This window comes from Auxenochlorella protothecoides (genome assembly GCF_000733215.1).
Source record: "Auxenochlorella protothecoides strain 0710 unplaced genomic scaffold scaffold6, whole genome shotgun sequence".
Lineage (NCBI taxonomy): Eukaryota > Viridiplantae > Chlorophyta > Trebouxiophyceae > Chlorellales > Chlorellaceae > Auxenochlorella > Auxenochlorella protothecoides.
In genome coordinates this window covers 103,180-128,432 of record NW_011934399.1, presented here as the reverse complement: position 1 = coordinate 128,432, position 25,253 = coordinate 103,180, and the positions used below count along the sequence as shown (strand labels likewise).

Below are 25,253 nucleotides of genomic sequence, written 5' to 3'. Positions count from 1 at the left end.
CGCGACGTGTATCATGCGAGGGGGTCCTGTCGCACGGCCACAGGGTCTCATCACCACCCGGGTTGGCGGGCGTGCCCGATCATCGACTCTCCGTCCCACGGGAGCTGCAGCACGATTACGAGGGGGGGAGTACCGCTAAGGCGAAGATGTTGCTATAACACATCGTTGGATAGACGTTCATGAGCTTGTAGATGCCCAATCCATGTCGGAGATGGTCGACATGTGGACATGACCGTGCCCCAGGAACAGTTTGTGAACCTCGTGAACGCGTCCTGATACAAATCTATTAAACTACTGATACCCTTGAGGTGCATGCCGGCATGGTGAGCCGGTTGTTGGTGCGAGTCTGGGGCTGGAGGAGGCTGCGGACTGGAGTGGCACCCGAAGGCGCCCCTCCCAGCGTCACAGAGGTCCCCTGCCAGATCAAGATCCACCCAGAGCCGGGCGAAGCCACCACACACACGGCCGAGACTCTCGTGCAGTGAGTGTGTGGTGGGGATCTGTGCATGTTTGGATGATCAAGTCATGAACTGATTGGGGTCTGGTGCTCTGGCCGACGGGAGTTGCCCTGCTCTACCCGCGTCCCACCTGCATCCCCAATCCCTGACCCCAGGTCCTACCAGTTTCCAGGGGACCGCACCAGCAGCCGTCGCTACTGGCTTCTGTTCTCCCTCCTCCTGGGCTCCATCCTGTGGTGGCTGGGCCCGCTCATGGGCATCTTCGTGCTCGATCCATTCCTGCAGCTGCTGCTAGATGCCTCCCAGGTGTGCCCAGCGCCGCCAGTGGCACTGGCTGTGTCAGGACGGTGGCATTAGCCCAGTTGCGCGGGATCCGCTTGGTTCATCGATGAAGCTGAAGGGGCCCGGGGGGGCTGGGGGACTGGCAGTGGCTTTGAGAATACATTCTCTCACCCCGAAGCCCAACTCTCGCTCATCACCACAGGTCATCACCCCCGATACCGACTGCTATGACAACCGTATGATCTCACAGTCCTGCAAGTCGGAGACCTTCATTGACTATTACTTTTTCAATATCACCAATGCCGAGCAGGTGAGGCCTTGGTGGTGTGCTGGCACTGCTGTGGGCAGCTTGTAGGAGGGATGGGTTTTATCGAGCAGTCCTTTGCTTGGACACTCCCATCTCACCACCTCCGTCCCCACCTCTCTTGCAGTGGCTGGCGGGGACCGAGCCGCCAGCATACCACGAAGTGGGACCCTACACCTTCGCCACGGGAGAGAAGCACTTTGACGTCCAGTACAGCTCGGACTGGAGCACGGTGTCCTACTCCTACTACCAGTGGCAGACGCTGCGGCCGGACCTGAGCTGCGCAGGGTGCAGCATGAGCGACACCATCGTCGGTGTGAACAGGTGAGTTGATTCTTGCAGTGCTTTGGGGCCTGGGCTGGGCGGGATTGTGTGCGCCCAGTGCAGGGTTGCTTTGGTCCCAAGTGCTGCAGAATAAATGGTGGGCATGTTGCCCGCAATCCCGGCAGGCGCTGGACTGATGCAGGAACACGTTCCAGCGAATTGATGCCTCACAAAGCAGCAATTGTATCTTCTCAGCTGCCATGTAAGCTTCAGCCTCTGATACCCCCCTTACCCACTAATTCCCAAAGAGGTTACCAGCAGCTGCTGCAGTCGGCGGCGGGGGCGGCCATGGACGCCGAGACGGGCATGATCTACTCCTTCATGCCCTCCGTCCTCTTCACCATCACCGCCTCCATCGACGCCGCGCTGCGCCCCGCCACCACGCTCGCGCTTCAGGGCTTTGGCATCACCGACCCCGTGCAGGTGGATGCTGCGGTAACCTCGGCGGTGGCCTCGCAGTGGGCGGCCTGCGGCGCCCTGCTCGCCGCCATGAGCAACCCGGCCTCAGGCGTGACCTCCCCCTTCCTGTCCAGCCTGGGGCCCTTCCCCTACCCCCCGGAATTCTGCGCCTACCTCCCCGGCGCCATGGCGCCCTACCTGGGCTTCCAGCCTGACCCCTCCCAGTTCGGCGTCCTTGGGCTGGCCATGGACACGGGCGCGGCGGCCGCCTTCCTGGCGGCGGCAAAGGGCGCCACCAACGCCACGGCCATGGACCCTGCAGGGGCGGCCTTCCTCGGCGCCTTCCTGACCACCCCCCGCGCGGCGCTGCTTGCGGGCCTGGCGGCCGCGCCGGCCACCCAGGCCCTGGCGCAGGTGCTGACCCCCATCACCGCCACGCAGTGGGGCCTGCTCCAGGGCTACCTCGTCTCTCTGGTGCCCACCTGGGGGACGCTGGTCTATCGCGGCTTCCTCCAAAGTTTCGCCGGCGGGGCCGGCCTGGTCCTCACCAAGACCGTGGACCAGTGGCTGAATGGTGAGGGGAGAGGGGCGAGGTGTTTGCGTGTGTGCCCCCATGATCTGGCGCTGCCTGCAGCAGAGTGAGGCCTGAGGTCATGCAGAACCCCTGCACTGTCCCCCTCTCCACCCGCGTCCACCCCCTCCCACCCTGCCCTCTGTCTCAGGGTATGAGGATCCGATCCTGCTGCTGGCCGCCAAGCAGCTGCACCCCACCACCTGGCAGCTCATGCCCTGGACCTACACCCCACAACTGGCACTGGCCTTCCCCACGGAGGACGCCCCCTTGCGCTTCTTCCAGCAGACCACGGGGGCGCCGATGGCGGTCCAGGATCTGAGCTACCGCGCCTCGGACATAGGCAGGTACCTCCCGCTCATTCAACAGCGGGCCCTCTCCACGGGCCAGGCGGCCAACAGCACGCTGTTGGGGGTGCGTTGGCTCTGAGGGCTCAAATGTTGCCGTGGGGTTGGGTGCCTGGTGTCAGGGACTGATGCTTGACAGCTTTCTGCCAATTCTGAGAATTCTCGGGAGCATTGACGAGCGTTGCGGCCTGGCTCTCATCGGCGACCTGTACGCCTGGATCTCACCACCCTTCCACCCTCTACCCGCCAGGTGGAGGAGTACCGTGGGGTCCCATTTGTGGCATACGCGGACGGCATCATGAACATGACGGGCATCTCCGAGGGTCTGTTGGTGCTGGACACCAACAACCCTGCCACCCAGCCCATCATCTTTGAGGCAGGCCTCCTCCGGCCCCTGCAGACGCGGCAGAGGGGTGAGCGCTGGCGGGGCTGATTGGTCTTGTTCATTTATGGGTCTGCGTATGGCAAGCAGGGTGGCAGGCTTGGCACATGACACAGGAGTGACTAGTCCCCACCGCGCATGCTCGTCTGCCCTGCATCCTGCACCACCCTCGTCTTATGTCAACCCCTCTCCTCCAACAAACTATCCGCTCAACTGCCCAGGGACAAAGAGCTCGGTGAAGAAGATCCACACGGTGCAGTTCGCGATCGACCCCGTCAGCCTGGCCTCCTGCAATGCCAGCGCCTATGCTGCGTGGGCGCAGGCCACTCAGTTTGACCAGGGCAAGTTCCAGACGGCCATTGGAGCTCTGACGGCAGCCAGCAATTACTGGGACCTCGTGCAGAACGACATGGCCCTGACTACTTTCTTTGAGGGGACCAGATTTGGATCGCTGGGGCCCTACTTTGGGACAGAGGACCCACAACGCGACAGGTAGAAGAGAGCTGGGGGGTGGTGGGGGGAGGGATGATTGCTCCTGCCGTCCAGGAGCTATGGTGAGGGTCTGGCATGGGGGCAATTAGAGCTGACGATTGTGAAGACTGTTCCTTCCAAACCTCCCGTTTCCCCTACCAGGTGTCTCATCCCCGACGAGTTTGAGGGGGTGTTTGACCTCAGCGCCGTCTTCAGCTGCCCAACCCTCTTCTCGTTTCCCCATTTCTACCTGGCCGACGAACGGATCGTGAACAGCACCGGTGAGGTTGCCTATGATGGCGTCCAGGAGCCTCACGCAGTATTTGCAGCCTGAGCATGTATGTGCCTGGGGTGCCAGGCTCAGAAAGGTGTACCTATGCCAACAATCTATTGCTCTTTGCCCCCCAAAACAACTCAGGGCAAAGTGAGTGGCAGCCAGACCCCGTCTCTGACGGCTGGTACTTTGATGTGGAGCCTTTCACCTCCTTCACGGTGGGGGCCCACAAGGTGTACCAGGTCAACAATCTAGTAAGCCGCAGTGCCCATGCATACCCCAATCTCTGGGTGGCGCCGGGCAGCGGCCAGGCCGCCGGGCGCGCCGCCGACTTTGTAACGGGTGAGCGGTGTGACAGTGACTGCCCTTCTGGAGGGAGATCTGGCCTGCGAGGAAGAATGGGGAGGCAGCGGGCAGATGTGCTTATGAGAGCAAATGTCCTTGTGCATTCATCCACACCAGAGCCAAGCTAGAGAACCTTTTTCTCACTGATAGGCTCTCAAACCTAAATTGCCCATGCTCGCAGTCCCTAGCTTCCATCTGCTAATGTACTGGCAGCCGACAGACACCAATGCCCTGGTCATCCGGGGACTGGTCACGGTGTGTTAGGGTCGGGATTTCCACGCGTCGATGGTGCAATCGTCACCTCCTCGCTTGCATGGGGAGATGCGCTGGGAGCTCGGGTCTTCCTTGAACTCGGTCCTCTGCTCACTGTCCCCCTCAGCGCAGTCAAAGTGTACCACCGCATCCTCTCCACCCCTCCCAGGCCCAGAGCGTCCTGTACTACACCCTCGTGGTGGCGTGCCCGGTGGCTGGGTGGCTAGCCCTCATCGTCAGCCTCCTCCTCCTGCACGCAACCAGGTGGGATGTTGCGCTGGGAGGAAGTGAAACGGACTCTCTGCGCTTTTCCCTTGGGATGACTGGTATGTCGCCCTCCCTCCCTAATGCCTAGAATCTGAGCACAACTTGGCCAGGGATGATGGCAAGTGCCCAACAACCTTCCTCCCAAAACTCGGTTGCAGCGCGGCCAAGGCCCGCAGGCTCGTCCTGGCACGGCTGCAAAAGTCTCGGGCCCGCTCCACCCGCCTGGGGAAGCAGGAGGCTGAGATGGTGGAGGCCCTCGTCAGGGTGAGGGATGCTTGGGATTTGGGCAGATGCACAGATGCATTCAGCAGATCAGGGTGCTCCTGGTCAGAGCGGCACCTACAGGGCACAATTCGTGCCTCCACCATCAATGGAGCGACCAGCTCACTTGCTGTCTCTATCTGATCCGTTAGGCGCACATGTGCCTTATCGGTGCATCACACCCCATGCCAATCGAGCATTTCCCACTCTTCCCCCTAGGTCGCGCGGGGGAGCGCAAATGTGGTGGTGCCCCTAGACGTCAGCGAGTCGCTGGAGGAAGCAACGGAGCAAGGCGAGAGCGGGAGTGAGGACGGGGCGCAGCGGCCTCCTGCTGCGGCAGAGGACCCCTTTGCGGCCCGTAAGGCGGCTGGAGATCAGGGCCACAACTCCGCCCCCCTGGACGCCCTGGCCGGCAAGGTGGCGGCATTGGAGGCCGATGAGCAGGGTGACAGCTGGCCCGTGAGGCCTGTGGTGCTGTGCATGGACGCGCCCAGTGGATCCACGCCGCCCCCGGGGAGCCGCCCCAGACCCTCCCCGCGCATGGGCCTCCCCGTTTCCACGACCGCGCGGTCGGGGGAGTCCGGCGGGCTGATTGCGGCGATCCACCCGGCTGCGCCGGGGGGAGCTGCTGACAGCGCAGATGCGAATGACAGCGACGTGGAACGGGTTCTGCCTCGGCCGAGTGACAGCGCCAGCCCCGGCCGGCGCGGCCGAAATCTTGATCCAGTGGGGGCTGCCTCGCCGGCATGAGGTTTGGCCCCCGCCCTGCTGCCTGCCGCTGCCCTGCCTTGCCCACTCCCAGGCACCCCTCTGCAGCTCACCACCTGCACCTTTCTCACTCCCTCAGCATGCATCCTGAAAGCAAGTGATCGCTCGCGCGCATTACAGGGTCCTAGGCAGCATGCACAGCACAGGCGGTTGCCTCACAGCTTGGCAAATTTGGTGCGGATGGCGTCCATGACGGAGCCCAGGTCCTCCCGCACCGTGACGGGGGGGTTGGCGTACCTGCTGCTCAGCCCCTGTATCTCGGCGGCGTGGTAGGCGGTCTTGGACTGCGTGAACTTGAGGCCGTGCGCTGTGGACACGACGACGGTGCGGTCGGAGGGGGCGATGACGCCGCGCTCGCGCAGCTTGAGCAGCGCGGCCAGCGCCACCCCGGTGTGGGGGCAGTTGAACATGCCGGTGAGGTCGGCGCGCGCGGCGGCGTCCATCAGCTCCTCCTCGCTGGCCTCCTCCACGATGCCATCGCAGGCCTCCAGCGCCAGGATGGCGCGGTGCACCGACACCGGGTCCCCAATCTGGATGGCGCTGGCAAAGGTGGTCTGCGCCTTGACGGGGGCAAAGGTGCCCCAGCCGTCGCGGTACGCGCGGTACAGCGGGTTGGCGTTGCGCGCCTGGGCCACCACCAGGCGAGGGAGGCGGTCGGTGAGGCCCAGGTCGCGGGCCAGCTTGAAGCCCTTGTAGAAGGCGTAGACGTTGCCCAGGTTGCCGCCCGGGATGATGAGCCAGTCGGGGACCTCCCAGTCAAACTGCTGCAGGATCTCGATGGCCGCCGTTTTCTGCCCCTCCAGCCGCAGGCTGTTCATGGAGTTGGCCAAGTAGATGGGGCTGGCGGCGGTGACCTCCTGGATCAGGCGCATGCAGCCGTCAAAGTCGGTGTCGATGGACAGCACCAGCGCGCCGTTGGCGATGGGCTGCACCAGCTGGGCCAGCGAGATCTTGTCGGCGGGCAGGAAGACGATGGAGGGGATGCCCGCCGCCGCGCAGTAGGCGGACAGCGCGGCGGAGGTGTCGCCAGTGCTGGCGCACCCCACTGCCTGCACCGACTCCGGGCGCAGCTTGGACAGCCGGTTCACCTGGCTCACCAGCACCGTCATGCCCAGGTCCTTGAAGGAGCCGGTGTGGGAGTTGCCGCACTGCTTCACCCACAGGTCGCTCATTCCGATCTGGCGGCCGAAGCGCTCCGCCCAGAACAGGTTGCTGTTCCCCTCGAACATGCTGACGATGTCGTCGTCGGAGATTTGCTGTGATGTGAGGAGGAAGGGGGGGGATGCATGGCAAGGCTGGGGTGAGGGCAGGCAGGGGTGGGTGGACTCCATCATCACCACCACCATTGGCAAGGACCAATCAGCTGCACAGCTGACCTCGCCCCACCCCGCTATTATGCACCTTTTTCCTCCCAAGGGACTTCCGATTCGCATCCTACCCACCCTCAGCCCCATGAACAACACCAACCGCAACCCAACACGCACCGGCAGTACCCACTCCTTCTTGGACCAGACGCCGGAGCCGTGGGGCCACCTGGCGGTGCCCACCCGCCCGTCAAACAGGGTCTTCCAGTACTTGGCATCGTACTTGGCCAGGGCCTCGAAGTCGTGCTTGACGTCTAGCAGGCCCCCGTCCATGGCGCGGTAGACCACGTCATCCAAAGAGTAGGTCTCCTTGCCCACGGTGCCCGAGGCGATGTCGGCAAAGGGGACGTACTCTGCGCGGAACGTGCCCTCCGCGCGAGCTGCATGGGGAGCGAATTAGGACATGGGGTTCCTGAGCTCTAGCATCAGGCGTTGTACAGGCCCTATAACGCGCATGGTTGGCCCGCAGGGACGCACTCACCCCTCAGGACGGCGTTGGAGCGGATGTCTCCTGGAGCGGTGGAGGCGGATGCACGGGTGCATACCGATGCACGGCGTGCGCACTGTCGTGCAGATGGTACAGACGCCCGCGCGGGCAGGCTGGGGGCAGAGGTGGAGGGCCCCAGGGCTCCAGCTGACCGGTACATGGTCCTCTGCAGGCCGACGGTGCCTGCGACGTTGCAGCCTTTCAACCCGATGATCACGGGTAGGATTGAAACAGAGGGTGATCACGCCTCGAGCCGGAGCTTGTTGTGCGGGCGGGACCCGGGCAGGTTCACCCCCGAAATGCCCCGCTAATATCTTCATGTGCGTCGTGCTCTGCTGCATGGGGTTGTGCGCGCCCAATCCTGCATCGGGCCCTCCAGTTTCCTCCAATCTGGCAGTGTTACAGCTCGTACTAGTGCTCGCCCACGCGAGGAAGTATCGTTATCGAGCTAACATTCATATACTGGGCTGATCAGGAAGTTTGACCCCCCGATCGCGGCACTGAGTTCCAGACAGGCACTCCCCGCTGGGCTCCCTGCTTGGGCTGATAAATCTGGCCCTGCATCCTCCAGGGCGCACGCTACCCTCCTGCACTGGATTGAACACAGATTCGGTCTTGTGCTGGGGATAAACCGCCTCCCAAAGCCACCAAGGCCTCAAACTCGCAGGCATGTCGACGCTGGTGGCGCCAGCTGCCCACTTTCCAGCCCGGCCCTTCACCGCCTCCAGCGCCCGGCCACGGCGCTCGCCCTGCAGCCGCGCCCATGCGTCAGATAGCACTGCCGCCCCAGCATCCGCCTTCGACGAGCTGGTGGCCCTGGCCGTGGCCCGCGACCCCTCCCTGGCCCCACCAGCAAAAAACCAGGCACCCAAGGCCCCCTTCCGCACCCTTCCCCCCAAGGCCCCCTGGCTGCGCCAGAAGGCGCCCCAGGGCGAGCGGTATGAGTACCTGGCGGAGCAGCTGTCCGGCCTGAAGCTGGCCACGGTGTGCCAGGAGGCCCAGTGCCCCAACATCGGCGAGTGCTGGGGCGGGGGCGAGGGCGAGCTGGGCACCGCCACCATCATGGTGCTGGGCGACACCTGCACCCGCGGCTGCCGCTTCTGTGCGGTGGCCACCTCGCGCGCGCCGCCGCCGCCCAACCCTCGCGAGCCGGAGGACACCGCCCGAGCCGTCGCCAGCTGGGGCGTGGGCTACATCGTGCTGACCTCGGTGGACCGCGACGACTTGCCCGACGGCGGCGCCGACCACTTTGCGCAGACCGTGCGCAGCATCAAGGCCCTCCGCCCCGACATCCTGGTCGAGTGCCTCACCCCAGACTTCCGGTGTGCGAGTGGAGAGGGGATGGGGGGTGCGGGGGGGCATTGCGCTCGGGCCTGATGGGCCAGGGGGGGTGGCCTGTGGAGGAGCTGCCCTGTGCCTCGTCGGCGCCGTGCTGAGAGGCACGTCACCACCCTCCCTCCCCAGGGGCGACCTCGGCGCCGTGCGCCACCTGGCACGCTCGGGGCTGGACGTCTTTGCGCACAACATCGAGACGGTGGCCTCGCTGCAGCGGCGCGTGCGAGATCCGCGCGCCGGCTACTTCCAGTCCCTGGACGTGCTGCGGGCTGCGAGAAGGGAGGGCGTGCACACCAAATCCTCCATCATGCTGGGCCTGGGGGAGGCGGACGAGGAGGTCGTGGACACCATGCTGGACCTGAGGGACGCGGGTGTGGACATTTTGACCCTGGGGCAGTACCTGCAGCCCACGCCGCAGCACCTGGCGGTGCGCGAATTTGTCACGCCCGAGAAGTTCGAGTACTGGTGGGTGGGTTGTGTGGACAGGGGGGGGAGAAGGAACGCTGAGCGGCGTAGCTGGTCGTTGTAGTGTCCCCAGGCCGGCCATGCTTGCTGATCTTTGAGACTTGGAAGGAGGTTGTCTGATGGTCTTGACGGCTATCCATTGCCTTGGCTTTGACTCATCATGGTTGTTCAGCCCTGCACCCCACCACACATGCACACCACCCACCCACTCCCAACGCAAACACATCTGCAGGCGGAAATTTGGCAAGGAGGAGGTCGGGTTCCGGTACGTTGCCTCCGGGCCGCTGGTGCGGTCCTCGTACCGCGCGGGCGAGTTCTACGTGGCGGCCATGCTGCGCCAGGACCGTGCAGAAAGCGCGGCCGCCGTCAAGCTGCAGGGGTTGGACCTCGTGGCGCCCGAGTTCTGAGATGCTGCAGCTCACTGATGGGTGGAACACGTGACTCATGTGTGGCGACCTGCCACGCGCGCCCTCTGACCTCTGCCGCAATGCAAGTGTCTGTGGAATCTTCTGTTTTTACACGACGTCTGGCGCGAGGGGTGTTTGTGGCCGCAGTCGCGGCATGTGTCTCGTCGACGCACTCCCGAGTGATGGAGGAGGGCGGCAGTCACGCTGCATGGGGCTCGACATGGTCCAGGCAGGCCGCGCGGCACCTGGGACCTCTCTCCATCCGGCCGGCACCCGTCGCAGCCCTCGCTTCCCACACAGCCTCCACAAACTCGCCCTGTCAGACCTTGCGCGCGCCCTGCTGGTTCAGGCGCACCACCTGGGCGGAGTTGGTGTCCAGGTTCCCCGCGCGCTTGAAGGCGGCGGACATGGCCTCCGCCACGCGCGCCCCCGTGTCCGGGTCCGGCACCACCGCCACGGCGGTCGGTCCTGCGCCACTGATGGTGCAGCCGTAGGCGCCGGCGCCCCGCGCCGCCGCCTTCACCGCCGCAAATCCCGGGATCAAAGGCCCACGCACGGGCTCGACCACCACGTCGGCGTCCAGGCTGCGGCCGAGCAGGCCGGCATCGCCCAGCAGGATGCCGGCCACCAGGCTGGCGCCCGCCGCGCAATTGCGCGTCAGCTCCGCCATGGGCACCTCGCTGCGCAGCGCGGCCCGCATCTCGGCGGTGGGGGCCTCGAAGCAGGGGTTGACCAGCGCGAACCATACATCGCCGCCGGGAAGGCGAGGCGCTGCAGGTCCAGCGGCTCACAGCTCCTGTTGCAGAGAGGAAGGAGGGGACAGGGGGAGGGGGTGAGGCAGCAGAGAGGGGGGACGACAGGGAGTCTCGCGTCAGATGCCTGCCCTGTCGGCATGTGACAGCGGCCTCAGGGATCCAGCTGGCCACAGCTTCAACACTGTGGAGCTCCAGGCTGGCGCCTGCAGCAACAAACCCGCGCCAGGCTTGGGCTTCTTGCTTCCCATCCACCCACCACTGAAACGATCCACCCACCCAACACCCGACACCTGCTCCCCCACCTGATGAGGACGAAGCCGCCGAGGAGGGCCGGGGCAATGTTGTCGGCGTGGTAGCCTGATACCGCGGCCTCCGACTCCAGCCCCGGCAGGACCAGGTCCATGGGGCTCAGGGGGGCGCCAAACAGCTCGTTCACCGCCACCGCAGCCGCGGCGGCCGAGGCGGCGCTGGAGCCGAGGCCGCTGCCCAGGGGGAGGCCCTTGTGCAGGGTCAGGCCGACGCCACAGGCGAGCGGCGCGCCCATGGCGCGCAGCGTAGCAGCCGCCGCGATGCCCGCGCAGTTCTTCACGGGGTCGAGCGACAGGCGCCCGCCCTCTCCCGTCACGCGCTGGATCACGATCTCGCCGGGGCGGGCGGTGGGCAGGGCCACCGCCACCACCGTGTCCCCCGGGCCCTGGAAGGGGTGTTGGAAAGGTGGAGCTGGAGGGCTTGCACCTGATCCTGGATGGGGCTGCTCTCAGGTCTCCCTGTGGAGCCTTGGACCAGAATGCAGGCAGCGCAGAGCGCTGATGGGCATGATCTGGCCGGGACCCACTCCAGGACGTCTTTCATCACCCACCGAGCGGCGCACCCTCCTCCACAACAAAACGCACCTCCACCGCACACCCCAGCCAGTCAAAGCCTGGGCCGAGGTTTGCCACGGTGGCAGGGGCACTCGCGGCCACCTCGCCCCGCACTGGCCGCAGGGTCTCCGTGCTCCTCAGGCTGGGCTGCAGAGCCGCTCGGCACACCGTGAAGCATAGCCTAGAACTACCTACAGCTGCGCTTTTTCTATGAGTGAATGGAGACTGGGCGTGGCAGGCTGTGGGAGCCAGGAAGGGGGTCGTGAGGGCTGCCATGAGGCCCCAACGACACACCCAGACTGCAGGCAAGACCTCCCTGGAGCAGTCACTTGCAAGGAAGGTGATGAGTGCGAGAGTCGGAGGAGCTCACAATGCGTAGATGCTCGGTCTGGTCACTTGGGGCCTCGCATTAGAACCCCGTGCGCTCATGCCTGACGTGCATGATCTGTGGGGAGCCGTGTGAGAAGAGGCCGCTACACTTCAGAGTTGTTTTGGAAGTGTGCAGACCACCTTTACATACATTGCGCCTATTCACATATAAAAATCAGTTCTCAGCGCGGGCGAGGCATGAGGGCAGCGCGCTCTGAAATGAGCATGAGGGCAATGGCAACAAGGCGTCCTACGAGCCCCTCTCATCCATGGAGACCTACACTTGGAAGCTGTAGCCATCGCTCGCAATGCTCGGAATAACCAGACTGAGAGCACAGCGGGTTCAAGCGTAAATTATCGTGAACTCGTCGGTTTACCTGAACATTTGCTATTGGGGATGGTCATGTATGGCTCTCGACTGCTCCTGCCCTGTTGAGTAGGCATTTCTGCGAGCAAGCACTATTTGCAATCCATGTCTTGTCGTCACTGTGAGTGGAGCAGGCTGTGGTGGATGTCCTGTTGGATGCCTTCAGCTGGCAGTGTACTCTGGATCGATTGGGTCAACTCGGGAGCGTTGTCTGAGGTTATTCAAATCATGAATGGTCCCTGGGGAGGGTTAAGCATGTTCATACAGTGTTCAAGTTTTAAGAATTGGTGACATTCAACGACTTTCATCACGTTTCTGCGGGGAGCCTGTGCTACTAACCCGACCAGTGGGAAACCGGCAGGAGGCTTCCGACAACTGTGCGCGGCGAGGATGGCAGTCCCTTTCATGTGGAAGCCACTGGATATCACACATTTATTCTCGACATAATTCGGGCGACGTCGTCGAAGAACTTTGTGTGTAGCTGCAGGACGCTTCCTTAAGTCTCGGATTCGACCCGGAGTCGCACGGGCGTGGGGTCCCGACCCGAGGGATTATGTGATTGTTGGTGGGATGATTTCATCACCAGAGCTCGAACTGCACGTCGCGACGGCACAGATTGATATAATTCTGTTTATTTATTCTGCGTGGAACCCGCCTTTTCCTCGCATCTCCAATCGGGCAGAACGCATTTGGGCTCGGCATCGTGTTTAACCTTTAACCAGCCTGTGAGGCGCCCCGTCGTCGCGATGGACATGCACGCCATGGGCGGCGGCCTGGAAGCTGGTAACGCCACTATGACCATGCACACCGAGTGCGATGGCTCTCTGGACATCTCCAGGAAGGGAAGCTGGCAAGGTGAGCAGGCCAGGCGTTGGACGGTAACTTCTCGGGCTGGGGCTCTCGGGGCGCGGCTGGCATGCCAATGCGGTGTCTGTGCCTCCTTTTGAGAGACCGGGCGGGGTCTTCGGCGCGGGTGATGTGTCGAATCGGGCGGCTCCCCGGCATGGGCCCTTCCGATTTCGAAAGGGGGCGGGCGCCAGGATGACCCCGTGATCTTAGTGTGATTTGCGCGGTCGAAAGCCATCCACGCTGCACGCGCCTGGCTCGGGCCTGACCCTCTCTGCAAACCCTTCCACGACCATCGGGCGCATGCCAAGACCACTGAGAGCCTCTCCTTCCTGCCACCCCGTGCAGGCCACATCCTGCCTGGCTCGGTGTTTGTCATGTGGGGGGCCTGGTGGGCGTACAACGTCTGCCTGGCAGTGCTGAAGGCCAATCATTCCCGGCCCTACGCGGCGCAGCCTTGGTTCAGGATGGGCCTGAAGCGCTTCTACTGGATGGAACCCCTGCTGAAGATCATATTGCCACCCCTGGCCGTGTCTGTGGAGCTCTACTTTGATCACACCGCCTTCAGGTGGGTGGACGGGCGTGCCAGTGTGCCCGGGCCATACCAGCCATGCGTGGGAGTGTATGCTTGCGTCTCAGGTGGATATCCTGGGGTTTAGGGCATGGTTGCCGGCCCCATATCTACTGTGCCGTGCACAGGATCGCGCTGCTTGAACAAGGATGGATCCCATCCTCCTTTGTCACCCCATTCTCACCCCACCCTTCTCCCACTCTTTCAAGCCCCTCCACCATTCCAAACCTGCAGGTATCTGTACTGCCCCAAGGGCACCCAGTATGCTGGCCGGTACGCCGTCACCCACATGAACAACTGGCAGCACACCTCCATCTACCCCGCCTTCCTCGTCTCTGGGGTGACAGACGTGCTGTGCCTGCTGGGCGTCCCCCTCCCGCCTGGCACCGGACAGGTAGGGGGCTTCTGGAGGCCATGTTTTGTATGTATAGAGTGGGCAAGCCTGTGAAGCTCATCCGGACGAATTCTCAAGGGGCACAGGGTACAGTGTCGGGGAGCCATGCCAAATCCTCCTGTTCAATCAGGCGATGCTTGAAAGCCGTGCCTCCCCCTCCCTCCCCCCCACCCCAGAGCGTGCTGGCGCTGGCCTTCGGCGTCATGTCCTTCATCATGGGCTCCCACCGCAAGCACGAGCCGCTGGACGCCGCCGTCCACCTCCTCCTCTTCTACTCCATGCTCCTGGTCACCGCCGCGCTCCTGGCCGAGCTAGCGCGCCCCTCATCCCCGGCGCTGGGCCTGGCCCGCGCCTGGGCCGCCGTCTTCCTGGGCGCCTGGCTGTGCGAGGTGGGGGTCATCGAGTTCGACGGCCTGCCGCAGTGGTCCACAGACTACGCAGGGTCCGCCATGTTTGCGCCCGTGGTCTGGGCCATGATCGGCCTGCTGGTGGCCTCCGCCCTGCTGGCCCTCTTCGCCAGCCTGGCGGCGCTCCAGCGCCGGGGGCTGCTGCCGGCGCCGCCGCCGCGGGTCGCGGGCTCCGGCGCGGACGGCGACTGCCCCTGGCAGGGCCTGGACCCCAAGGTCGAGCCGCGCCAGGCATCCATGGGCCCCGACGCCGGCGCGGGGCAAACATACACGCCCGTCTCCGACGGCCAGCGCTGGCCCGCCGCCTTCCACATCGACGTCTAGTCCGCTGGTATAGAAGCCGAGGGCGAGGGTGAATGGCAGCCCGCCAAACCCCGCCTGTTCCTCCCCTCGACACCGTGCTCTCCTCTCGCTCCCTGCCTCTCTCGAGCCCTTCCCAAGCCGGCGCGCCCTGCGGCACCCCCGAGCCCGCTCCGCCGCCCTTGTCTCTCGCATGGTACAGGGTCAGTTGCACACATTGACCTCCCCCAGACACTGCACTCTCCTCGTCTCCCCATCGACCTCCCTGGGATCTTCACAGAGAGTCTATCTATTTGAAGATGACACACTTGGAACTTGAGCCTGAGCGATGCCCCATCCTTGGAGCCTGCCTGCCTTCCCGTCCTCATTGCCCCGACCCACCCCACCCCGGACCAAGTGATGGAGGGGCCTGCCTGCCTGCCTGGTCCGCTCAGCGACCCCGGCAGGCCCATGCCCATGGCCTGCTCATTATTCCCTAGGATACTCCCATCGCCCGCCCTTTCTTGGCGCGGCCTAGGCACACACCCCACACATCGTCGCAGTCTACTACTTCCCATGCCGCCATGAGAGCGGCGTGCTGTCGTCCCGGCAGGGTCACCGCACCCCACCTCATCTCTCTTTGCATGCCAGTCCGCACTGTCTCCTTCCAGTTGATACCCTGCTTTGCTGCACCTGTGATACCTGTACCCCGTTGCCATCTGGTGTTGACCAGAGGGTTGAATGGCTTGGTCAGGGCAAGCGCTGCACTGCTCCTCGAAGCCAGTGCCACGCTGTGCACGTGACTTTGTGGGGAGATTACAGCAGAGAAGGGGGGTGCCGGAGTCGCTGCGTCAACGTACTGGGGAGCAAAAAGGTAGCAACAGGAGGGTCCGAGGGCCTATCGGGAGGTGGGGGGCGGCGCGTTCTCCTCGCTGCTCCCGTTGCGGCCGTGGGCCATGGCTGCCGAGCGCCGGGTCAGCGCCGGCTTCTCCGCGAGGCCGCCCAGGACGGGCTGCGCCGCCGTCGGCCGCTCCTTGAGCACGGGCGCGGGCGTGGGCTTTTCGGCGGCTGGGGTGCCTGCGGGCGCCCCCGGCCCCGCCTCGCCGGCCACCCCGGGGGCAAAGGGCTCGGGGTCGGAGCAGGCCAGCCGCCGCCAGACGGCGTACAGGCCGCCGTACTCGGAGAAGCGGGTGTTGGTGGGCGCCGCGCCCTCCTTCCTCAGGCGGTGCACGCGGAGCCAGGGCCCCACCTTCTCGTCGGCGAAGAAGGCCCAGAGCACCCAGCACCAGGAGTGGTGCTGGTACATGGGCTCGTAGAACTCGGGCGCGATGCGGCGCAGCTTGTGCAGGCGGGTGTGCGGGATTTGGGGGAAGTCGTGGTGCTCGTTGTGGTAGCCCACGTTGTAGGTGAGCGCGTTCATGGGGCCGTAGTAGCTGTACGTCTCCTGCCCCTTCTCAAACATGTAGTGCTCCGCCAGCAGGTGCCCGCCCATGGGGTGCAGCAGGCTGCCCCCGATCAGCGACCCGATCAGCAGGTAGGCCACAGGCTTCAGGCCCCAGAAATAGAGCAAGGCCAGGTCGAAGCCGAGCGTGGTGGCCCAGTTGACGGCGTCGGCGGCGGAGGGCGGCTTGGGGCGCACGATCAGCGGGCGCAGGCCGTAGATGCAGAGGTAGACCAGGCCCCAGGCCAGCTTGGCGGCCAGGCTGCCCACCGCGCCCACCTCCAGCACGGTGGGCAGGTCCACGTCCCCGCCGTCGATGCCCAGGAAGAGGTGGTGGTCGTGGTGGTACTCGCGGAACTTGACCGCGACGGGAACCACCAGCACCATGTTGGAGGCCAAGGCCAGGATCTTGTTGTACAGGGGGCGGCGGAAGGCCAGGAAGTGGCTGATCTCATGCTGGGCGGAGAACAGGTTCTGATTGGCGGTGCCGGAGATGAAGTAGGAGGCCACCAGCACCGCGCCCCAGGACCAGTCCTTCACCAGCCAGGCCATGTACACCTGGAGCAGCATCACGCCAATCACCTGGTGGTGGGGCAAGGGGGGGGGGAAGACATGTCATGAGGGAGGGGGGGTGAGGCAGGGTGGAGGGAGAGTCGCACGTTGCAGGCGGGGGTGGGGAGGACCCTGCCCCTTTCTCGTCCTCTTTTGAGTTGGGCCGCCCGGCCGAGGGGAGCTGCCGAGGCGGGGGGTGACATGCAGGCCCGTCCGGTGGGAATCACACACAATAACAACACCCCGAGGACCCAGCCACGCAAGTGCACCTGCCAGGCGGTGGCGTGGTCGTAGCCGTAGAGCTTGCGAACTTCCGGTCCGTACTTGGCCAGTATGAGCCGGCGTCGCATGGCATGGGGCTCGCCATTGCCCGCCCACAGGAAACGCTGTGCGTCGGGCTGGTCCAGTCCGAGGTCCACCATGCCGTCGGGGGTGGAGAGCTCTGTGGCTGGGAGGCGCGGGCCGCTTCCGAGACGCCTGTCAAAGGGCTGTCGCAGGGGGGCTTGGGGCCTGGCTGCCGCACTCTTGGATTGCTGGGATGTTGATTACTATTCAAAACAGGAGGTCTTCAGAACAGGAGGTGGAGCTGCGAAGCTGGAGCTGAACTTCGTCTGTCGCACGCGCTCGGAGGCCTCAACGGGCACGGTGTGCGGCAATGGTAAAGAGGACAGTGTCTCTGAAGAAAAACAAGTGTGGGATGTGAAGAGATTATTCTCTCTCCTGGTGGGTGTGAGAGGGAAGGGTAGGCGGAGTGCACGTCTTCAGATTTCGGGGCTGCGTGGACGTGCAGCTCACCGTGCGCCTGGCTCTCAGCCGGCCCTTCGGGGTCACCTCTTCCTATCGTAATCGCCACCCACGTGGGTCAAAGGAGAAGGAGACCGACCGTCCCGGACCCGAGTCTACCTTCCCTTATGTTCAGGAGATGAAATAGAAGAGCTTTGCTCCGACGTCGTGCCTTGCGCCATGGGTCCTTGGAGCTGAGACCGCCCTGTCCATGTCCACACATTCCCGCCGCCGCCATGACGATTGTTACGGCACTCGCACACCACCGAACTCGGGCGCAGTCTGCTTGTCTGCCCCGTCTGGGCCGGAGATTCGTTGCAAGCAATACAAGGATGCATACACGTGATTTGTTGTGCGCAGCAGCCTGTTTCAGGGGAGAGGGTGGCTGGCCCCTCCCAGAAGAGCCATTGTCGCCAAAATGCATGGTGGGCCCAGCCATCGCCACTTCACTCGTTGCATGGGAGGCCCCGGTGGAGCCCACCAACACACTCCCAGGGCGCCTCCCACGCCACCCACGTCGCCTCACATGCCACCCACGTCGCCTCTCACGACGCCTCACGCCCCGTTCTGCGCCGTGGCCAGCCCATGCCTGGCGATGAGCTCCTCCGCGGCCGCGGCCGCGGCGTCCAGCCCCGCCCCCCGCAGCGCCTGCCCCAGCCGCTCCTCCTGCCCCGCCCCCAGCGCGTAGGGCGAGTGGCGCGGCCCAGGGAAGGTGCGCTGGCTCACCTCCGCCTGGAAGGCCGACAGTGCGCCCTGGATCACCTCCCCCACCGCCGCATACTGCTTGCAGAACTTGGGGGTGACCTTGGCGTGGTGCGGGTGCTGCATCATGCCCAACAGGTCGTGGTAGACCAACACCTGTGCGATGAGTTCATGGGGGGCGGGGAGTGGGCGCTGGTTTCAGGATGTGGCGGCATGAGGATGTTGGGATCCACGAGGAATGAAGCCCCCCCTGTTCTCCGCCTCACCTGCCCGCTGGTGTGCACCCCCGCCCCGATGCCGATGGTGGGGATGGAGAGCTGCTGCGTGATGGCCGCGCCCACCAGCTCCGGCACGCACTCCACCACCACCATCACACACCCCGCCTCTTCCAAAGCCTGCGCGGATGAGAGGGGGAGGGGGGGAGCAGGAGATGACTGGGTCAGCCAGCGGGGCCGTCCCTGGTTCAGCGCTGGGCGTCAACGTCCCGCCTGGAGAGGGGTGCGGCAGCAAGGCCCGGGGTGGCGCCGCCGTGGCCGCGGTTCCCTGCAGTTGGACACCTGACCACCGCCAGGAGTCACCCCCCACAAACACACCATCCCCCCGCACCTTGGCCTCGGCGACGACGCGCGCGGCGTCGTCGGCGTGGAGGCCCGCGGGCCGAAACCCGCCCAGCAGCGAGACCGACTGCGGGGTCAGGCCCACATGCCCGATCACCGCGATGCCGGCGCCCACCACGGCGCGGATGGTCTCCACCCTGGCGGGCGCGCCGCCTGGCGAGGGAAGGGCGGCGGGGTGGGGTGGGGGGGATCGGTGCGCGCGCCAGGTGGGGCTGCCGACGTCATGCGGTGCCACGGTGTGCTCTGCATCAACATCACATCCACCCGAGCGCCGGCTGAGCACCCCTGCGCACGTCCACTGCCTGACACCCGGCCCCTGCCTTTGACCGCGCCCTGCCTTCCCCCCTTCCACCACCACCACCACTGAGCATCACACCCGCAGCCCACGCGACGCACCCTCGATCTTGACGGCGTCCGCGCCGCCCTCCTTGAGCATGCGCACCGCGGCGCGCACAGCCGCCGTCGGCCCCTCCTCGAAGGAGCCGAAGGGGAGGTCGGCGACGATGAAGGGGCGGCGCGCGCCGCGCGACACCGCGCGGCAGTGCGTCAGCATCTCCTCCAGCGTGATGGGCAGCGTGGTGTCGTGCCCGTGCACCACCATGGCCGCCGAGTCGCCCACCAGCAGCATCTCGATGCCGGACAGCTCCACCTGCACGGCGGTCGGGAAGGGAAGGGAGGGGAGGAGGGGGTCATGGGGGGGGAACCTCGTCGGGCCTGGTTCCAGGCGGCACAGGTACACATCCCCACCCCGGGCAGCTGACAGCACGCCTGGGACCCCCCACCGACCCAACGCACGTGCACGGCTGAGGGGTAGTCGTAGGCGGTGACCATGGTGAAGGGATCGCCCCGGGCGTGCATGCGCCGCAGCGTGCGCAGCGTGACGCGGCTGGGGGAGGGCGCCACGGGGCCCGAGTAGACGGTGTCGGCCGGCTTGCTGGAGTGGCAGCGCCAGTGCCGGGCCAGGCCCCGGGCGGTGGGTTGGGAGGTGATGACAGGTGCCCTGAAGGCAGGGGCTGTGTGGCCTGGGAACATGGGATGAGTGGTGGGGTGGCTGGGGAGCAAGGGTTCTGATCAGACCCGACGTGTCAGGCTCCAGGCTCCTGGGTGCACGCCGTGACCTCACGCCATGCACGCGGGCGCGGCGCACCTGCAGGACTCGTTGGCCTGGCGACAGACTTCAGGCCGGCGGCCCGGGACCCCGCGCAACGTAGAGCGACCGACATGGGGCTGGCCACACGACGGGGTGACTCCCTGCACGGGAGGGGCCTCTACCCGTGCGAGTCGGCGGGTTTGCCCTGTGTGACGCGTGAATTGTGAGGCTGAACACAAACTATTTCTCGTCCCGAACCTGTGGAAAGGACTTTTGCCAGCTCTGCACTACCTCGTCGCCCTGTGGGGCTCTGTAAACCGCGCCCCCGGAACTTCCGGATGCAGCATTCACCCTTTCAACTGAAGGGTTGTCCACTCGGTACCCCATACCGGGTCACACTGTATCCGGGCACTGACGTTTCCAACATTCTATGCCACCCAACCAGCCAAATAAGCGATGCACAGGGCCCTCACACCACCCCCGCCTCCTCCGGCGTCTGCGTGTTCATCTGCAGCGCATGCACCGACCCCGCCAGCTCCTCCGCCAGAGACGCATACACGAGCCGGTGCCGTTTCAGGGTGGACAGGCCCTGGAACCGCGGCGACACAATGCTGAGTGCGAAGTGGGTCTCGCCCTTCTGGCCCGCCTTGCCCATGCTCCTGACACCGGCATGGTGTGCGTGCTTCCCCGACTCATCCACGAGCTCCAGCCTGCGTGGAGAGGGTGCGGCCTGGTGGTGGGGGCTGGTGGATTCGATCCAACATCAAGACATAAACTTCCAAGGCAAACAGCCTGCCGATGACGACGAGAACGCCGTTCTCAGCCCTCCTGAACGTCGCCTCCCCACCTCAGAGGCTGGAAGGCGTCCTGCAGCTTCCTGCGCATGCTTGCCGCCACGGGGCCCATGTGCTGCTGCTCTGAGGCCGATGGCTCCGCAGCTGCATCCCCAGGCTGGGGTGCAGCCTCCCCCCCGCCCCTGGGCCGGCCAGGTCCGGCGGCCTCCTCCCCGGCTGCTGCGCCGGTGGTAGCCGCGCCAGGGCCGTGGCCGGGCGAGGCCCCTGCCTTGCCTCCCTGCAGCAGGCACAGGTCCAGCGCCTTTCGCTGCATGAGCCGGAACATGTTGAGGAAGCCGTTGTTGCGGGAGGGCGTGAGGGCCTGCTGGAAGCCCAGGGAGGTGATGAAGTCGGGCGAGATCTGGACCGTCTCCTGCGGGCTCAACCCGCTCAGGCCCACCACCAGCAGCGCTGCCAGGCCCTGCAAGATCGGGGTGCGGGGGCGGCAGGGGGGAGGTCGTGGGCGGGCAGGCAGCGGGAGGAGGGGGCATCGAGCCGTCCAGAGTGCCGCATCGACAGCATCGGAGGCCTCCGCAGGCACCCACATCACGATCCGAGCGCCGCGACAGCGCTGGCAAGGACCATCACCCCCTCCCCCAGCACGCAGGCCCGACCTTGGTCAGCTGGGAGTCGGAGTCCGCGCGCCAGGAGAGCGTGTTGGCCGCGCGGTCGAGCTGGGCGGCCACCCACACCTGCGACACGCAGCCCTCCACCTTGTGCTCCGGGGTGTGGAACTCGGCGGGCAACGGGTCCAGCCTCGACGCAAAGTGCAGGAGCTGCTTGTATCGCTGTGGAGCAAGGGGTGGCAAGGGGTGGTGAGGGGTGGGGCCATTACATGGGCTGCTGCGGGGGAGTACAGGAGTGGGGGAGTCATGGGCTCTGGAGAACATCGATCATGGTTTCCACCATTCGGTGCGGGGCGCGCGTGAAGATGACCATCACGCACCGACATGGGGTCTGGTACAGCTTGAAAGGACTGGACTATAGACTCCAGGGCGGGCGGCAGGGTGGTGGAGGTGCCCGATGCCTTTGGCGCAGTCCCTCGTGCCTGCAACAGGGAGGTGCAAGCCTTCCGATCAGGGATGGCAATCTGCAGGAGCGCTCAGGCATGCGTGGCATTGACACTTTCATTCCTAGATTTGTAGCATGACTGTTTACCAGGCATCCCGCGAAGGGAGGCCGTGACTCACTCTTCGAGACACATGAAGGCGTGGGGTGTGGGTTCCTCGCCGGGGGGTCACTGCTGTGAACGGACGGATACAGGTTGCATTCATGGTCTGCATATCCAGGAGTTCAGGTTCATCCCAGAATGAAGGACACAGGAGAGATCATGACATCCATGAACCTCTGCAAACTACGAGTCTCTCCCCCGGGATGTCAGGGCTGCTACGCGTGCGAGGGACGGAGCATCCATTACGAATGCACTACAGGCTTTCGACACGAGAGCGGACCCTGGCATTCAGCATTGATACGAGCGCTTTTCATTGGATGCAAATCGCAATGGAGCGACCCACGGGGAGCTCCCACCTGTCCTACACCATGGCTGGCCTCACGGCCTTGGGGGGTGCCATGGGGTTCGCTCGCACAGCTTCCACGCCCAGCCTCGTTGCGGGAGTGGCCATAGGAGGGCTCTTTGCATACGGCGGGTACCTCATTCAGGCGCGGTGAATGGGTTCGGCGGGGTTCGGCCATTGATCTCGGTGTACAAGACCCTGGACATGTGGCAGGGACTCAGATCCCCATTCTCCAGCGTGGCCATGGGGGCACTCCCCAACAAGTCTGCACATCGTCACCCGTGGCCCTTTACCCCGCTGTACAGATTGGCCGGTCAGACCGCGGGCACCAAGTGTCTCTGGCCGCCTCCTTGGTCCTCCTCGGGGCCATGGGCCCACGCTACCTGCGCACCCGCAAAGCAATGCCCGCTGGGGTGATGAGCGTGGCGGCTATTGCCAGCGCCGTCTACCAAGGCAGGAAGACCTGGGAGTGGCTCTGAATTGCATGCCAAGTGAGAGCACAATGGTCATTACTGCCCCGAGAACGTCATGCCCGTCTGCACTCCCTGGCGGCACAGCCCGTTCCCATACCAAAAGCACAAAGTTTGCGGTCCAAGCCCTCCAATCGCTTCGCACATACCCCAGCCATGATAGACACCTCACCCACCACCCTCCCACGCTGGGTATGTTCCCCCAACCGACGGTGCGCATGTCATAAATTAAGCTTACAGCATGCTCTAGAGCGAGAAAATGGGGAAGCGGGGGCGGGACCTGCATCTTTCAGCAGGGTGCGCCACAGCACCTATCAGGTTTCAGCCAAGGGGATGGGGAGTAATAAGCGCGTCACTGAAGTTCGAGCCAGGGTCGTGGGAGAAGGGGAGCAGGTCAAATGCTGTGACAGGGTGCAGCAGCGAGGGGGTGAGGGCGCAAGTGTGCTGCGCTTGCGGCACACGAGTATGGTGAGAGGAGCACAAGAATGGTTGGTTAGGGCGTGCAGCAGCTGCGTCGGTCAAGCCGGTCAGTCAGGGCTGCCGTCGTTATGGACAGGGCCCACACACCGGGGTCGAGTGTTGCGTGGAGGGGCCATGCCCCTCCAGCCCCTGATAGTGGCGGCATAGGGAGGCTTCCAAGCAGGTCGAGGGCGCCTCGCTGATTCCCTGCTCACCGGCGGCCCGCCGTGGCCACGGGGGCGGCGTCGGTTACCTCTGGGAACTGGACGTCCAGGTCCTGGGCATCCCACACGCTGTTGAGCGTGGCATTGACGGTGGCCCCGTTCACCGCGGTGAAGACGAGGGAGGAGGGCCCGGTGGGGGCGGTGCCCGGGTGGATCCAGAAGCCAAAGGTCTGGCGGGTGAGGGGCACGCCGTCGAGGGTGACGTTCTGGATCTGGTACTTGGAGTTGGCAAAGTAGAAGGCCTGCCAGAAGGGGTTGACGCCGTCCTTGGGCCACATGCGGATGGTGCCGTCGATGAAGGCGGAGCAGTCCACCTTCTCCCAGGACACCTTCAGGCGGTTGGGCCAGGAGCCGGTGACCGCGGAGTAGGCAGGGTAGGAGAAGTCCAGGTCGCCGTAGGAGCACTCGGGGCACCGGTCCACCACCATGGCCACGATGTCGACGTTCTGGACGGGGCACTTGGGGTCGACGCAGCGGGCGCGAACGCAGGAGCCGCAGACCAGGCCATCATTCCACTGTGAATGGGGGGAAGAGTGGGGAGATGGAGAAGGTTAGCCCGACTGAGGTGCAGGGGGATTGCCGGAGCACACAAGTCTCGCAAGGCGAGGCGATTCAGGTGACACACAGCAACAGCACATGACACACACGGAGTATGCATGCACCGATGATGCTGCAGTTGGCTGGTACGAACAATGGGCAGCCTTCATGGACAAGCCCAAACACACATGACACCAGACAGACTGGTGAGGGCCCCGAGCCAGTACATGTCTAAACCCCCCCCCCCTCCCCCAAGGCCAATGCTGACCTGTTCCTCGTTCATGGCCACAAAGTACTGGCTGGCCCAGTTGTTCAGGTAGCGGAAGCTGCAGGCGAAGGCGGCCCCCGTGTTGTTGACAGCGTCGGAGAAGGCGGTGCCGTCCCCATGGAAGGAGTCGCTCCCGATCTGGGGGACCTTGTCGGCGAGCTGGAGGGGGTCCAGGAAGTCCACACCGTCGAACCTTGAGACAAGTGAGTCTTCGCTGGTTGGGGCTGTCGCCTGGATGAGAGCAGGGAGGGGGTTAGGGTCAGCACATTGTCAGTCTGTCTGAGCGGGGGCGTGCGGCCGAGGTGCACGCGCCCCGCCATGCCCACCTCGACCAGGGCTCGAGCAAGCTCGCAGCACCCATGAAACAGGCTGTCATGGCCACAATCCACATTATAATTGCTTACCTGGTCAGCGAGCAGGGCGCGGGCGGCCGTGGTGGGCAGTGCTGTGAGGGTGGCAAGGGCGGCCAGTACAAAAAGGGCATTCGCCCACTGGGTGGGTTTGCTGGGGGCCATGGTGTGAGCTTGTAATGTAATGCTTGGTGTGGCGGCCCCTGTTCAGTGATAAAATGATTGTTGTGGATGATTGTTTGGATGCGCTGTACAGATTGCATGGGTTTTATAATGGGCGCTCGAAGCAGCGGTCCGTCTGTCGGACTGGAATCACATCAGCGCCCCCGCCGCAGCTCCGAGAGCCAGGACCGGCAGGGTACTGTCCGACATCCATGGTCCAGCGGTCCGGATCCCATGCCCAATCCCTCATGACTAATTGCTTCGCATCACAGAATGTTCTGGTGCAGACAGACAGGGTATGATCCGCTGAGGCACATGCTGCTGGCTACCGCGCTGGTGCATTCCCGCCACGTTGACCAGTTGGGGCGGGTGTCCCGCCTGTGTTGCCCATCCGATTGAGCAGCTGGATCAAGTGGGAGGGAGATATAATGTGTTCTTGTACACATTGCAAGCGTCCATGGGCCCTCTTGCTGCTGCCAGGGCCCGGCAGTCCCCGGTCAGTCTACACTCCTTGTAGAAAGGCTCGGGGTCCCACGTCATGCGGCCAGCCCTTCATGCACGGGGTCGAGGCCACTCCATGGGCCAGATTCCGGGCCATCCCACACCGGATGTCCCAAATGATCACACGGGACAAACC

The 25,253-nt window shown here is 64.6% G+C and overlaps 9 protein-coding genes across 9 annotated transcripts; 3 read left to right on the top strand and 6 right to left on the bottom strand.

Annotated features, from left to right (window-relative positions):
• Positions 1-320: 320 nt before the first annotated feature.
• On the top strand, positions 321-5,687 carry F751_5190 (hypothetical protein; the record flags this gene model as incomplete). Its single annotated transcript, XM_011402789.1, has 14 exons — positions 321-481; positions 614-764; positions 943-1,050; positions 1,172-1,368; positions 1,617-2,341; positions 2,490-2,752; positions 2,936-3,098; positions 3,289-3,559; positions 3,701-3,819; positions 3,957-4,076; positions 4,339-4,412; positions 4,579-4,673; positions 4,835-4,940; positions 5,157-5,687. The coding sequence occupies 14 exons, from the start codon at positions 321-323 to the stop codon at positions 5,685-5,687; spliced, it is 3,084 nt and encodes a 1,027-aa protein (XP_011401091.1).
• A 173-nt stretch (positions 5,688-5,860) lies between these two features.
• Positions 5,861-7,716, bottom strand: F751_5189 (Threonine synthase, chloroplastic; the record flags this gene model as incomplete). The annotated part of the gene is made up of 3 exons (XM_011402788.1): positions 5,861-6,961; positions 7,190-7,449; positions 7,551-7,716. 3 exons carry the CDS (start codon positions 7,714-7,716, stop codon positions 5,861-5,863), a joined length of 1,527 nt encoding a protein of 508 aa, XP_011401090.1.
• Positions 7,717-8,225: 509 nt separating this feature from the next.
• On the top strand, positions 8,226-9,763 carry F751_5188 (Lipoyl synthase, chloroplastic; the record flags this gene model as incomplete). The annotated part of the gene is made up of 3 exons (XM_011402787.1): positions 8,226-8,878; positions 9,021-9,356; positions 9,589-9,763. 3 exons carry the CDS (start codon positions 8,226-8,228, stop codon positions 9,761-9,763), a joined length of 1,164 nt encoding a protein of 387 aa, XP_011401089.1.
• A 319-nt stretch (positions 9,764-10,082) lies between these two features.
• On the bottom strand, positions 10,083-11,810 carry F751_5187 (Homoserine kinase; the record flags this gene model as incomplete). The annotated part of the gene is made up of 6 exons (XM_011402786.1): positions 10,083-10,154; positions 10,320-10,443; positions 10,512-10,559; positions 10,821-11,212; positions 11,412-11,523; positions 11,752-11,810. The coding sequence occupies 6 exons, from the start codon at positions 11,808-11,810 to the stop codon at positions 10,083-10,085; spliced, it is 807 nt and encodes a 268-aa protein (XP_011401088.1).
• Positions 11,811-12,878: 1,068 nt separating this feature from the next.
• Positions 12,879-14,659, top strand: F751_5186 (Transmembrane protein 45B; the record flags this gene model as incomplete). Its single annotated transcript, XM_011402785.1, has 5 exons — positions 12,879-12,972; positions 13,312-13,531; positions 13,769-13,928; positions 14,105-14,416; positions 14,537-14,659. The coding sequence occupies 5 exons, from the start codon at positions 12,879-12,881 to the stop codon at positions 14,657-14,659; spliced, it is 909 nt and encodes a 302-aa protein (XP_011401087.1).
• Positions 14,660-15,512: 853 nt separating this feature from the next.
• F751_5185 (Sphingolipid delta(4)-desaturase/C4-hydroxylase DES2) lies at positions 15,513-17,029 on the bottom strand (the record flags this gene model as incomplete). The annotated part of the gene is made up of 3 exons (XM_011402784.1): positions 15,513-15,647; positions 15,774-16,637; positions 16,877-17,029. 3 exons carry the CDS (start codon positions 17,027-17,029, stop codon positions 15,513-15,515), a joined length of 1,152 nt encoding a protein of 383 aa, XP_011401086.1.
• Positions 17,030-17,945: 916 nt separating this feature from the next.
• Positions 17,946-19,932, bottom strand: F751_5184 (3-methyl-2-oxobutanoate hydroxymethyltransferase; the record flags this gene model as incomplete). Its single annotated transcript, XM_011402783.1, has 7 exons — positions 17,946-17,990; positions 18,117-18,248; positions 18,359-18,487; positions 18,699-18,862; positions 19,106-19,358; positions 19,505-19,731; positions 19,857-19,932. The coding sequence occupies 7 exons, from the start codon at positions 19,930-19,932 to the stop codon at positions 17,946-17,948; spliced, it is 1,026 nt and encodes a 341-aa protein (XP_011401085.1).
• Positions 19,933-20,268: 336 nt separating this feature from the next.
• F751_5183 (SufE-like protein, chloroplastic) lies at positions 20,269-22,254 on the bottom strand (the record flags this gene model as incomplete). The annotated part of the gene is made up of 4 exons (XM_011402782.1): positions 20,269-20,509; positions 20,647-21,053; positions 21,247-21,420; positions 22,186-22,254. The coding sequence occupies 4 exons, from the start codon at positions 22,252-22,254 to the stop codon at positions 20,269-20,271; spliced, it is 891 nt and encodes a 296-aa protein (XP_011401084.1).
• Positions 22,255-23,286: 1,032 nt separating this feature from the next.
• On the bottom strand, positions 23,287-24,619 carry F751_5182 (Expansin-like protein 1; the record flags this gene model as incomplete). Its single annotated transcript, XM_011402781.1, has 3 exons — positions 23,287-23,814; positions 24,105-24,335; positions 24,509-24,619. The coding sequence occupies 3 exons, from the start codon at positions 24,617-24,619 to the stop codon at positions 23,287-23,289; spliced, it is 870 nt and encodes a 289-aa protein (XP_011401083.1).
• Positions 24,620-25,253: the final 634 nt, after the last annotated feature.